Consider the following 13,845-nt stretch of genomic DNA (forward strand, 5'->3'; position numbering starts at 1 on the left):
ATTTTCAACAAGGAAGTCAAGTTAATTTAGCCAAACAACAACAACCAGAGGGCAGTACCAAAACAAATGAATAGCTGTCTCTTTACAGGAATTATAGGCTACAACTAACATATCCTTTTTAAACTTAGAGAGAAAACATTTAACCGGGTTTATTCTGTGAATAAGTTTAAAGGTAACCTCTTTAACCTTGTTTGTAACAAAATAACGATTAGGCAAAAGCCAAACTTTCTTCCAATTGACATCATTTACAAATTGACTCCAGTATGTAATTACATTTGGATGTTTAACAATGTCCTTTTGGAACATAGTTCTTATCGAGTTATTGTTTATTTATTTGATTTAAACAAAAAACACTTCTTTAGCAAATGATTTCAGAAAAACATTGTTCCGGTGTTACAATATTTATTTAATAATAAAGTTATTTGACACTGATGGTCATCTTTTTGATACATTTGAAGCACTATAACATCCACCTGGACCACCTGGAGAGGCAGATTGTCACTGAGAGCATAGGGCTGATGACGGGTACGGAAGAGCAGGATTAGTTTCCTTTCAGTGAATATGGGTGTGTTCGGCGTTGCGCAGACTGTATGTCATCAAAGTACCGCGAGAGCAGCCTGCAGCGTATTGTTTCGAAACGCTCTCGCGGTACTTTTGAAGTCATATGGCTGATCGTTTGTGCGCGCGGCGCAGTTAGTCAAAAAACGCCTATATAAAAATAGCCCGCGCAAAGATTTGTCTGCAACAGTATTTCACACAGTAAGGTAAGTAGTTCACAGTTGTTTGCTCTTTTGTGCTCGTTTTGTAGTATAGTAGGCTGTAGTTTTCGCTTTGAATTTTAAACAATGTTGGAACTTAATATTTGAAGGCATTGGTATCACTGTATTTCTGTAATACATTGAATTCGTATGTGGCTACTGCCGTATAGTTTTTTATGTATTTATGTGTTGTATGTCATTTGTTTGTTTGTAATTTTTTTAATTGGACTTCGAGTCTGTAATAAAAGTGATGATGATGATGAGTGGTAAAAGTTTTCTGTAACGTTACTGTTCCCCTCAGTTCATGTGGACATGACTGACCTGGTTTTATAACGTGCAAACTGATTATTCATCTCGGCAATGATTGATTTCAAGTGATATAACGCAAATATATACTGCTCTGAAGAATATCATGATATGAGGTGTTTTCTCTATCTTATTAGGCCTATGCATTACTGTATTACTACAAAATGTAAAGCCCAAAACGCCGCGAGTTGTGGTTAAACTGTACTTAAGCGGCTATCAAAAGTAAATAAATGTAATAGGTAACGTCACTATAAAATACCATGGGCTCCCCTTTTTTAACGTTTCCATCTCATGGAAATTAGGCTATCTCTGAGAATGTTTAATAAGACTTAAAAGGGTGGGGCGTAGAACGTGTCCACCTGGTTGCACGTATAGGTTTCATTTTCCGGATAGAGGAGATACGTCTGATTGCAGAACAGCAGAACCATACGTCACAGCAGTCACAAGGCAGCAGCGCCATGGCGGAAGTGGGCGGAGCAAACGTTATCAAACTACTAAGTGTTGTGGAGCGTTTCAAATTTGTAAGCAATTAATGTTAAGTCCGTATTTAATTAAAAGGTTTTAATTGAAAAGATGTATACGTATATATATATACATATTTATGTGCATGTGTGCGCGTGTATTATACATATAATGCTTCAACAAAAATGTTAATAATGAAATGAATGAAATATACATTATTGTCCTTAGTAAGGACATTTGCGGTGGACTCCAATAGCTAAAACGTTGTGTTTTGACTCCGACCTGATACAATAAAACACATGATAAGACATACTCATAAAAATAGATGGTCCATGTTCAGCAGTCTGATTGATGTTGACACAAAAGAGTTTTAAATCTGTTTAGTTTGTAACGAGATCTTCCAGAGGGTAAGAGTTCATAACAAGAGTGAAGTACATGAGACGGGTCATTAAAATCACTTTGGCCTCATTCAATGTACATATCTCGTACAGAGCTTGAATATAGGGTAGTCATTCAGTCCAATAATCTTTGTAGCAGTTCGAACAAATATACAGTATCTTTGATTTGGATTTTACCGAGAGATTACCGTACCAAGTGGACAAGCTATAACACTTTCTAATACAGACTGATAAAAGAGAAACATGATTTTCCTGTCTACTCCATACATCCGTAATCTTCTGAGGAATTACAGTCTCTGATAAAGTCTCTGGTAAATGTATCCTATTGTTAACAGCTAAAAAGTAAAATTTATTAACATTTTTGTTGTGTCTTAAAAGATGAACAGTAAATTAAGTGCAATGCTAAAACAAAAAAAACAAGCACAATTTTGAGCAATAGAACATTTTTATTTATTTTTTTACTTAACAATCGTTTAAGTATTAACCAATTTTTCATAGTACATACATAATACCTTGTGCTATACACTACACATCATAAACTAACATTACAAAATCAAACAAAAGTTATAGCACAGAAGGCACACAATTAAGAATCAGAATCAGAAGAGCTTTATTGCCAAGTGTGCTTGCACACACAAGGAATTTTCTATGGTGTTGGAAGCTTCTAGTACAGACATTCAACACAATGACAATACAATATAATACGATTTACAGTCTAAAAGATTCTAAATTGTGCATATATAAAAAAAGACTATTTTACAGAAAATGGGGGGTAATAACATATAAGAGACATTGTACAGGGTAGCAAATAGTAGAATATACATATTAACAGATTGTATGTACACTTGTGCAAATGGATAATTTAGTAAGTAGAGGTAGTGTTATATACATGTATACATAAGATGTAGATATAATAAGGCACTATAGTGCACACTATAGGAGTAGTGGAAGTGGAATATTGCTCTTAAGGAGCAGTTATCTGTTTAGGAGGGAGATTGCCTGGGGGAAGAAGCTGCTTCTGTGTCTGGAAGTCCTGGTGTTTGGTGCTCTAAAGCGCCGGCCAGAGGGCAGCAGATCAAAGAGTTTGTGTGCTGGGTGTGTGGAGTCAATGATGATTTTTCTTGCCCTGTTTTTCACTCTGGAATCGTACAGGTCCTGAAGTGTGGGCAGAGGAGCACCAATAATTTTCTCAGCACTACGAACTGTCCGTTGTAGTCTTCGTAGGTCTGATTTGGTGGCCGAGCCATACCAAACAGTAATTGAAGTGCACAGAACAGATTCGATGACCACTGAGTAGAACTGGGTCAGTAGCTCCTGTGGTAGGTTGAACTTCCTCAATTGACGGAGGAAGTATAACCTCTGCTGGGCCTTCTTTACAATGGAGTCTATGTGGGACTCCCACTTCAGGTCCTGAGAGATGGTGGAGCCCAGGAACCTGAATGACTCCACAGTATCCACAGTGCTGTCCAGGATGGTGAGGGGAGGAAGTGATGGAGGGTTCCTTCTGAAATCCACTATCATCTCCACTGTCTTGAATGCATTCAGCTCTAGGTTGTTTTGACTACACCAGGCAGCCAGCTGAGCAACCTCCTTTCTGTAGGCAGATTCATCACCGTCTTGAATAAGGCCAATGACTGTGGTGTCATCTGCAAACTTCAGGAGTTTGACAGAAGGGTCTGTAGAGGTGCATTCGTTTGTGTAGAGTGAATATAGCAGTGGAGAAAGAACACATCCTTGAGGAGCTCCGGTGCTGATGGTACATGTGCTGGATTTAAATTTTCCCAACCTCACTAGCTGCTGCCTGTTCGACAGGAAGTTAATAATCCACTGACAGGTAGAGGTTGGCACAGAGAGCTGGGTAAGCTTGGGCAGGAGGAGGTCTGGGATTATGGTGTTGAAGGCCGAGCTGAAGTCTACAAACAGGATCCTGACGTAAGTCCCTGGTCTGTCTAGGTGTTGTAGGATGTAATGCAGTCCCATGTTTACTGCATCGTCCACAGACCTGTTTGCTCGGTAAGCAAACTGGAGGGGATCAAGAAGTGGTCTGGTGATGTCCTTCAGGTGGGCCAGTACAAGTCTCTCAAATGACTTCATGACCACAGATGTTAAAGCAACAGGCCTGTAGTCATTAAGTCCAGATATTTTGGGTTTCTTCTGTACAGGGATGATGGTGGAGCGTTTGAAGCATGAAGGGACTTCACACTGCTCCAAAGATCTGTTAAAAATATTAGTGAAGATGGGCGACAGCTGCTCCGCACAGACTTTCAGGCAGGAGGGTGAGACATTGTCTGGGCCTGGTGCTTTTCTGATCTTTTGTTTGCGGAAAAGCTGGCAAACATCCTCTTCGCAGATCTTAAGTGCAGGTTGAATGTCAAGAGGAGGTGTTAATGGTATAGCAGAGATAGGGTCAGGGCGGGTGTGAAGGGTGAGACTCTGCATTTCAAAACGACAATAGAAGTCGTTCAGGTCGTCAGCCAGTCGTTGATTACCCATAGACTGAGGGGATGATGGCTTGTAGTTGGTAATGTCTTTCAGGCCTTTCCACACTGATGCAGGGTCGTTGGCTGAAAACTGGTTCTTCAGCTTTTCAGAGTAGCTTCTCTTAGCTGCTCTTATCTCCTTTGTCAGTGTGTTTTTGGCCTGATTATACAAGACTTTGTCCCCACTTCTGTAAGCATCTTCTTTGGCCTGACGAAGCTGTCTCAGTTTCATTGTAAACCATGGTTTGTCATTGTTGTATGTTAAGCGAGTCCTGGTGGGAATACACATGTCCTCACAGAAGCTGATGTAGGATGTCACTGTGTCAGTTAACTCATCCAGATCAGTGGCTGCAGCTTCAAAGACACTCCAATCCGTGCAGTCGAAACAGGCTTGTAAGGCCCGCTCTGTTTCGCTGCTCCATCTCTTTGCTGTTCTTGCTACAGGCTTGGCAGATTTAAGCTTCTGTCTGTAGGTCGGAAGAAGATGAACCAGGCAATGATCAGAGAGACCCAGAGCTGCTCTGGGAACAGAGTGGTATGCATCCCGTATTGTGGTGTAACAGTGATCCAGAATGTTGCTGTCTCTGGTGGGGCATGTGATATGCTGCCTGTATTTTGGCAGCTCACGGGAGAGGTTTGCTCTGTTAAAGTCCCCAATAATAATAATAAGAGAATCCGGGTGTTGCTGCTCCGTGTCAGTGATGTAATCCGCCAGCTGTTGCAGCGCCGCGCTCGCACAAGCATGTGGAGGAATGTAAACATTCACGAGAATAAATGAGGAAAACTCGCGTGGCGAATAAAAAGGTTTGCAGTTGATAGAGAACGCTTCTAAGTACGAAAAGCACATCTTCTTCAGTGTTGTTATATCTCTGCACCAACCTTCGTTTATATAAAAACATAATCCACCACCACGTGTCTTCCCTGTTGACTCGGCAATGCGATCCGCTCTGAACAGCTGAAAACCCGGCAGATGTAACGCGCTGTCCGGTATGGTGTCATTGAGCCATGTTTCTGTGAAACACAGCGCAGCGGAGTTGGAAAAATCTTTGTTTGTCCTGGTGAGTAAGAGTATTTCGTCCGTTTTGTTGGTAAGGGAGCGGACATTCGCCAGGTGTATACTCGGCAGCGGGGTCCTAAATCCGCGTCGTCGGAGTCTGACGAGCGCACCCGCTCGCTTTCCCCGCTTGCGTCTTTTAGAGCGTTTGTACAGAGCTGCCGCTCCTCCGAGTAAAATGTCCAGTAAGACGTCTGAATTTTCAAAATTAGGGAAAAGATTGATACAAGGGCATTGGTTAATGTTAAGCAATTCGTCCCTGGTAAAGGTGATTAAAGAAGAGTATCTTAAAACAGGAAAAACAAACAAAAAAGACAAGTACTAGAGCACTCCAAACCGAGGCAGCCATCCGCGGCGCCATCTTGAAAAGGAGTTATTAACAATAATAATCAAAAATTAAACCTAACTAAATTAGAATAAGAGATAAATAAAATAAATAAAAATTCTTAAAACATGCAAATAATCCTGAGAGGCATGTTTTATCCAGAAGCTCATTAAGGCAAATGTCCTTATCACCCTTAAATTCAAAGCGAAAGCCCTGAAAGGCTCTTTGGCCCGCCTCATCATTCGTTTCTGCATGTGAAAGCTGCAGAAGGGCTTTTTTCTGGTCTTCCTCATTCAGCGTCAGATAATCCAACAGCAATCGAAGACAACTTTTTACCGTGTACCCTTTCTCCGCCGTGACATTCCTTTCCTTCTCACTACTTTCGATCTGAGACTGTGACTCCGCCCACTTCAGGCATGAGACTGCTGCCATGGCGCCGCTGCCATAGCGCTGCTGTGACGTATGGTTCTGCTGTTCTGCAATCGGTCACTATTGGGATAGAGCAGAATGCTTATTGTAAAGCTATATACACACAAAAGGTGAGTGTTGTAGTGTTGTTATTAGTTGTTTAATACATTTTTGAACATGTCTTCTTAATAACCGTTTCTTTATTTTATTCCAAAATCACCTCGGGAGTGTGAAGTATACCAGTTACCGTATATATTAGATTTCCAAGGAAAACTGTACCTTCTGCCTCTGACAGCGTTATTTATTTATTAGTTTGTTAATTTATTTATATTTCATGTGTTTACTGCAATTTGAAATTGACATCCATCAATAAAAGAACTTTAAATATATTGAATCAAGTTCAACCTCTTGCACTGATGCTGTCTGTGAAGTGGCCCAACTGTCTTCAATCAATGTCTAATGCAGAATATTTTACATCTCTTAACAGACTGTAATTCATATTTGAAGAACCATGGCATTTCAGATCCAAGTTCCATTTCCAGTTCCTTTTCCATTAGTTACTAGAAAAACAGATCCCTTAATACAATGCATCATAGATAACAAGTTACAAAGATTAAAGAAATTAATCCGAGGAAAGGACATCAATGGGGTTTACCCTTCTGAAGTCTGGGAAGATGATGTCACACTGTTGACAGCAGCTGTTATATGCAAGAACAAAGAAATCTGCTCATATCTTATTAAAGAATCTGCTGATCCTAACAAACTCTCAACAAATAGACTTGCTCCTCTACACTACGCTGGTTGTACACGTGGAGTTTCACTGAGTATCGTGAAAAGATTACTTGCAGCAAAAGCTAACCCTGATGGACATGATATACAGATTTTCACTCCATTGCAGTATGCTGTTGATCACAACCGTGATGACATTGTGAAAGCACTCCTGGAGACTGGAGCTTCAGCTTCAAGGAATTATGGAGGAAATCAAGTGCTTGACAAAAAAATGGACGACATGATTCATCGACTTTCCTCACAGAATAAAGATTTTGAGAAAGTACAGATATTTTTCTCTTTCTCTTGTGCTGTTTCTAAAAAACCCCAGACAGAAGTTTTCAGCATCTATAAGGCACATTTCCTTAAAGAGCATCCTTTTACTCATACACTTCTGTTTGAGGAGTACTTTAGTGTTATTGGTGCAGGTGCAGAGCAGTATCAGCAGAGTGCCATCAAGTGGTTGAAAGACACAAAGAGCGCAGACAAATACATTGAGGACGTCATCAAGCGCTTTCCAAGAATTCTTAAACGTTCTTGGACTGTTGCATTTAATTGCTTAAATGCTGCTTTGTGTGTCAGTGAAAGGCTTTCTCCTCAAATATTCAATGAACTTGTGCCAATTCTAACAAACAGTGTCCAGCCTTTTGGAAATGCACATGGAGACAGAGTCAATCAATTGATACCAACAGTACTTGATGTCATGATGCAAAAAACCTATAAGCAAAAATTAAATATAAGTCATTCTGTATATGAAAATGTATGCAACGGTTTAATGCCTCTTACAAAAGCTAATTCAAGTCAAATTAGTCTTGTGACCTATGGAGTGTTTGCTCAGATAAATGACTTTGCTCCAGAAGTTGTTGCAAAGTGTGGATTGTCTCCAGTACCAGAGAGGATACTTAATGCTGCAGAAATAAAGATGGATGAAACCATGAAGGAAAAACTTCAAAATCTGAACACATCACTTGGAGATCCATCAAGTTTCAGTGCAGTGGATAGAATATGTGAGGAAAATGCGGTTTCCCCTTCAACAACAAAACAGAAGAAGAAAAAGAAAAATCAGAAAAAGCTGGAATCACAAGTAGGAGAGAAGGAAGATGAAGAGAAGCAATCGTTTCCTGACACAATGACATCCATCGAGGAGACAAAGTCAAGTGTGCAGCCCTTCACACCGCCTGTTGAGAATCTTCCAGCAGAAAGACGGTGGCATCCGATCAGTCGTCGCTGGAACGAACAATTTGAAAAACTGTCTAAAATTGATACCAGCAAAGCCTCTCCATTACGAAGTTACACTCTTGTACTCGCTGATGAGTTTAAGATCGCTAAAGGAAGTGATGGAACACAGGTTTTCCTCGGTCTAAGAGATGATGGCACAGAGGTGGCTGTGAAACGAATGCTTAAGTCCAACTATCAGGACCTCAAGAATGAGGAGACATTTTTACGACTTCCAGAACTTGATAGTCCTTCTATTGTGCGCTATATAGACTTTGCAGAAGATGACAACTTTGGATACCTTATTCTTCAGCTTTGTGAGTACACACTTGAAGAATACATCCAAGATCACTTACCAGACGATAGCTCTCAGAGGACTTGTGTTTTGAAAGAGCTTGTGAGGGAAGTGCTCTGCAGTCTACAAGTTCTGCACAGCCAACAAACTAAAGTACTTCATCGGGACATCAAACCCCAGAACGTTCTGATTGGTATGAGCTTACTGCAGTATATACATTTAAATATAAAATCTTTTTTTATAATTGTGACCATTTTACTGTTTTCACAGACATAAGAGGGAAAGCTAAACTGGCAGATTTTGGAATAAGTCGCAGACTGAAACCGAGTGAAACCACTTTACGAACAAGCATCGCTGGAACTAAATTCTGGAAGGCAAAAGAAGCAATAGATGAGAAGAGCAACAGAGGGTACAAAAGAAGTTCTGACATTCAGGTGAGTCAAAAATTAATTTACTTAAAGGGATTGTTCCACAAAAATGTCATCATTTATTAACCCTATGTGTATATGACACTTTTTGTGTTGACCACAAAAGAAGATATTTTGAGAAATGTCTCAGTGGTTTTGTGTCCATACAATAGAAGTCAATTTGGCAAATGTTGAATGGTTTCCTAAGTTCTTCAAAATATCTTCTTTTGTGTTCTGCAGAAGAATGAAAGTCAAACAGGTTTAGAATGATATGAGGGTATGTAAATTATGAAAGAATTGATGGGTGAAAGATCCCTTTCAAATGGTAACAGCAGGGCTTAATTTGTGCCTGAATAAGCCGAATCCGGATCCGGCACCTTCGAAATCCGATCCGGCACCTCATTTGGTAGATCCCGCTCCTCAAGCGCTAATGGAAAACGTTCGTGCTGACCTACGTGCACATATTTCATTAAAAAGCACGCATAATAATTATAATGGCAATAACTATTTTATTGAACAAATTTTTTATTTTAACAAATATCATTTGGTAATGAACAGGCTGTCAAATTTGAGATGCTGGAATAATGTGTGTGATGCGCTTTATAATGCGCTTTTGCAAAATAAAGAAAACTTACAGCTGTAAGTTTTCTTTATTTTGCAAAAGCGCATTATACTGCTTTTAGTGCAAGTATTATGTATTGCAAGTGTAATGTATTGCTGTAAGCGCTGCACCTCAAAAACTGAACCAAACTCATTAGCATATTGTCACAATTTTTCTCTTTCGTTTTGTTAATCTGTTAATTGTTAAATTATTATTTATAAATATTTATTCGTGTCGCATGTTTTGCATTAAGGGAACTTGTTGTGATGGACACATCAGAGAGAAATATTTGTTGTTGGACCAATGCTGCGAAGAGACGCAGAAGAACTGATGAAATACGGTGATTAAATGCTGAAACACAGCAGCCTCCACCTGCACCCGCAGGTGTAATTTAAACGTTAAATTTATGAATTCTACACAAATGTTGAGGGCTGTGTTTTATTTGTTTACATGCACAAATATTCACAACATCATCATTATGACAATAAACGGTTTCCATCACATTAACGCGAACAAAGATAAACTCAAGATAAAATCCCATTAAAATTCTTTGATAATTCTGAGATTATCTTTGCATGTCCGTTTACATTTAGGCTTTTTCATGCGCATTTTCAATACATCTAAATAGTTAGATAGAAAAACCCTCAGAGATTGCACATTCCGTTACCGGATCTGCCACGCCCCCTTATTCCGGCACCTCGGAATTGACTAATTAAGCACTGGTAACAGCGTCAACTGTTTTAAGGTTGCTGGGATGTTAGTGTACTACATTCTCTCCAGCGGGCATCATCCATTTGGCAAAGGTCCATTTTGTGAGGTCAACATTCTGCAAGGAAAATACACACTAGAACACCTGGAGGATGATGTAGCGAAGGATCTTGTGGAGTGGATGATCAATGAAGATCCAGAAAAGAGACTAACTGTTGATCAAACACTTGCACACCCCTTCTTCTGGAATGATGAAAGGTATAGTACATAATACATCAGTCCCCCAGATCTCAGAGCATTCTCTAACAACATTTGACAAAGACTGTAGACGAGAAATCCCAATCAAGCCAATGTGCCTGTCTTAACTTGTGATTTCCAGCAGATATCTTATTAACAGCCCTTAGAAAAGTATAGCTATGGTTTTACTTCAATAGTTTAACTAGGGGATTTGTAGTAAAAACACAGTAAACACAAAGGAATAATTTTCTTACTTTAGTAATCATAGTTATCGTAACTATGGTGTTTCTGAAATCCTCCCAGGAAAGTGGAGTATGTAAAGAAATTGGGGATTCAGAAAGAGGCAGAGAAGTATCTTAATACTGACGAGGAGCTGCTTCATGCCATTGAAGAATTCACGATAGGAAAAAGCTTTTATGAATGGAGAAATAAAGTAAGTAACTACACAGTCCATGTCATGTATGAAGAGTGATTGCTTTAGAAGTCTGGTCATTATTCCTGATAAGCTTCATTAAAAAACAGCCTTTACTTGACATCAGTAAAATATCATTTTCTTTAGTTCTCTCCTGAGCTTGTCCAGAAACTGGAGGGTAAGAAGAAACCTTATCCTGAGAATATACTGGGCCTGCTGCGTTTTGTACGCAACCTGCACGAGCATTAGTAAGTCACGCACAGCATGAAGTGTTTACACAATAATTTTGTGATGTTGTGTGTCACACCTTGTTTTGTTGGTCTGTTTGTTCTCTCTGTAGCCCAGATGAAGCAGCAAACATCAACCTAATGGCTCTATTCCCTGATCTCTTTGGGAGTTTGTACAGGTTTGCCAAGGAGAGAGGATGGCACTCCAGACCGAGTCTCAAGAGACTTTTGAACTCAGTTTCACAGATTTGACTTTTCGTTCTGAATTTAGCATGAACGTTTATTCTTTATCTGTTTTATGATTATATATAGTAGAATATGGTCACTCGTAAAAAGTGGTGCCTTTTAATGTTTCTTAAAAAAATAAAGGAAATGCTCTTTCTACTTGCAAAAGGTTAATGCTGAACTTCAAGGGGACAGGGATTAGATTAAGGCAGGACTTGGCCTTCTTTAAATAAAGTAGTTTTTTTACAAACAGGCTTTACAAAAAAACCATTACTTGTGTGCATTTTGAGACAAAACAATGGCACTGATGTATTTGAAGATGTGTCAGTCCAAGCCGTTGCTAGTTTAGACAGATCTAACATTTTTAGTCTGGGATTAGTCTTAAACTATGTGCGGGAAATCACCCACCACCATTTTTTTCCCATTTTTGGCTCAAAGAATCAGGGTTGTAACCAGCATTTGAGGATGGTCAGAGAGGGACAGGCTTATCACAATTCTTTGTATCGCAATGTACTGTATAGTGCCACAATATTTAATATTTAATGTACATTTTTTGCATTATCTAAATACAATGTGACAAAACGTTTTACAATGTTAATGATAGCTGCCGCAAATTATGAGGACGAAAAACACACAAATGTTTTCTGTAAATGACCTACAGTATGTGCATTACAATATTTGTACTGAATTGTGGTCATTATCAAATGTTCTGTATTACTTACATTTATGTTGCCAAATGAAAAAAGTATAGAGTATGTTATAGCACTGATTGTATGTATCGAATATACTCTTAGAATGCAAAAGACAAATATGCTGTCAGATTCAAAGGCCTTATTTTACAAATATTTGGGAATGGGGGATCTATAGTCACAGTTATTGCTCATGTCCTTATTTCTGAAATGTATTTTCATGTTTTGCAGATTTTGTTGAATACCATTGATGAATGTTTTTTTTAATGTCGCTCTACAATAAAACTCTGTTTATCTATTAAGCTGTCTACACTGCACAATAAATCAATTATTTACTATATGTAGGCAAATATATATAAATATTCTGAGAACATTTAAGTGGCCACAATATGGTAATGAAATTAAATGTAGCCTATTAACTGTGTAGCACAAATTGCACCTTCAAATATAGTTTTAAATGCGATTATGATAATGCAAATTTTTAACTTTGTGATTTGCTTTATCACAGAGTCACACCGCAGAGGTTGGACAGACTATAGAAATATAAACACAGATCTCTCATAAATCGTCCGCCATATTAGAAGGATCAAAACCCATCCGTAAACACACAAAAGTGAGTTGTCTGTGTGTTTGCAACCGTAGTTGTATGCTTGTATCAAATGATAAATTAATACATCAAGAAGGCGTCAGCTAGGACAACGTTAACAAGTCGCCATAGTTTGAACTATTTCCTATTTTAACATACAGATTTGATTTCCCTTTATTTGGTGTCTAGTCAGTCTTTGTCTGTGAACACGTTCTCTCAAAGGAAAGATGTGTAAGTGGCCATTGCCGATCCCACTTTTAGAGACCTGCATGGTTCTCCAATGAGACCACATCAAAATGAACTTCAGAAGTTATGACAACATCACAGGTACATGTCTGTTAATGTCATATAGGAAAGACTAAGTATGAACTTATGCTGTGTTTCTTGCTTTTGTTCACTTTGCTGTATCTGTTTTCAATGATCGCAGGTTAGTCCATCGTTGCCTGCAAGTCCGTGATCATCCAGGACCAGGTGTTTGTCATTGTTGCCCAGCTCTTTGGTGGTTCTCACATCTATAAGTTTGTTGAGGACCAAAGTTCTCCAAATTCCAGGACATTGAAGTTTCTAAAATTTCCAAGCCGAACAGGTGCAGGTGGTAAATTCATTTTTGTATAGAGAGTTTTGTTTAATTCTATGAATGTAAATAACTTTTACTGGAATACAACACAACCCTAAACAATGAGTGGAGCCTGCAAAAGCATGAGATTCAGCTCTTTATCTCCCATAACTTTTAAATAAAACAAAAGGTTACTTATTCATTTCAGTTTTAGCATAATACTAATTATTTTAATTATGTAAATCATTGTACTATTTTTATTATTTGTTGAATATTAGGCATACATTTTTTAATATTAATGTAAATAAATGCTTATGATTGATTGATACATTGATTACTGTTCTCATGATTAATATTCATATCAATGTTTTTAATTTGTCAAATGTATAGTGTTTATAAAACAAGATACTTTTATTATACTACTAAACGATATAACTAAATATTGCAAAATACGAAATATTTAGGTGTACTGCATTATTATTATGTTATATATTATACTATTTTTTACATGTCCTGTTCTTTCAGGTTGATATAAAACGGGCATACATTGCCTGATAGTATTGCTTTGTCAAAACCAATAAGGCATCTTACAAAATGTGTCCAGAAAGTTAATAGAAAGTTACTAGAGTAATAGTGTGCCATTTTTGTATTGGCCATGGCCATTTGTTTTTATTATTATTTATTTAAAAGCTTGTTTTTAAAACATCTGCTGGTGCATAATATATCTT

The 13,845-nt window shown here is 38.3% G+C and overlaps 1 protein-coding gene and 1 long non-coding RNA gene across 2 annotated transcripts; both read left to right on the forward strand.

The window, feature by feature from the left end:
• Nucleotides 1-516: 516 nt before the first annotated feature.
• On the forward strand, nucleotides 517-12,285 carry LOC130560718 (uncharacterized). Its single transcript, XM_057344714.1, has 7 exons — nucleotides 517-764; nucleotides 6,679-8,662; nucleotides 8,740-8,903; nucleotides 10,223-10,443; nucleotides 10,726-10,855; nucleotides 10,982-11,082; nucleotides 11,175-12,285. The coding sequence occupies exons 2-7, from the start codon at nucleotides 6,703-6,705 to the stop codon at nucleotides 11,311-11,313; spliced, it is 2,715 nt and encodes a 904-aa protein (XP_057200697.1). The 5' UTR covers nucleotides 517-764; nucleotides 6,679-6,702; the 3' UTR covers nucleotides 11,314-12,285.
• Nucleotides 12,286-12,478: 193 nt separating this feature from the next.
• LOC130560725 (uncharacterized) lies at nucleotides 12,479-13,392 on the forward strand. The gene is made up of 3 exons (XR_008963737.1): nucleotides 12,479-12,588; nucleotides 12,751-12,888; nucleotides 12,989-13,392. It is a non-coding gene; the product is annotated as an uncharacterized LOC130560725 (long non-coding RNA).
• Nucleotides 13,393-13,845: the final 453 nt, after the last annotated feature.

Source organism: Triplophysa rosa, linkage group LG1, assembly GCF_024868665.1.
Source record: "Triplophysa rosa linkage group LG1, Trosa_1v2, whole genome shotgun sequence".
Lineage (NCBI taxonomy): Eukaryota > Metazoa > Chordata > Actinopteri > Cypriniformes > Nemacheilidae > Triplophysa > Triplophysa rosa.

Coding starts and splice junctions, on each gene's coding strand:
- LOC130560718 (XM_057344714.1), top strand. CDS start 6,703: ATGGCATTTCAGATCCAAGTTCCATTTCCAGTTCCTTTTCCATTAGTT. Junction 8,663..8,739: donor ACCCCAGAACGTTCTGATTG/GTATGAGCTTAC, acceptor CTGTTTTCACAG/ACATAAGAGGGAAAGCTAAA. Junction 8,904..10,222: donor AAAGAAGTTCTGACATTCAG/GTGAGTCAAAAA, acceptor AACTGTTTTAAG/GTTGCTGGGATGTTAGTGTA.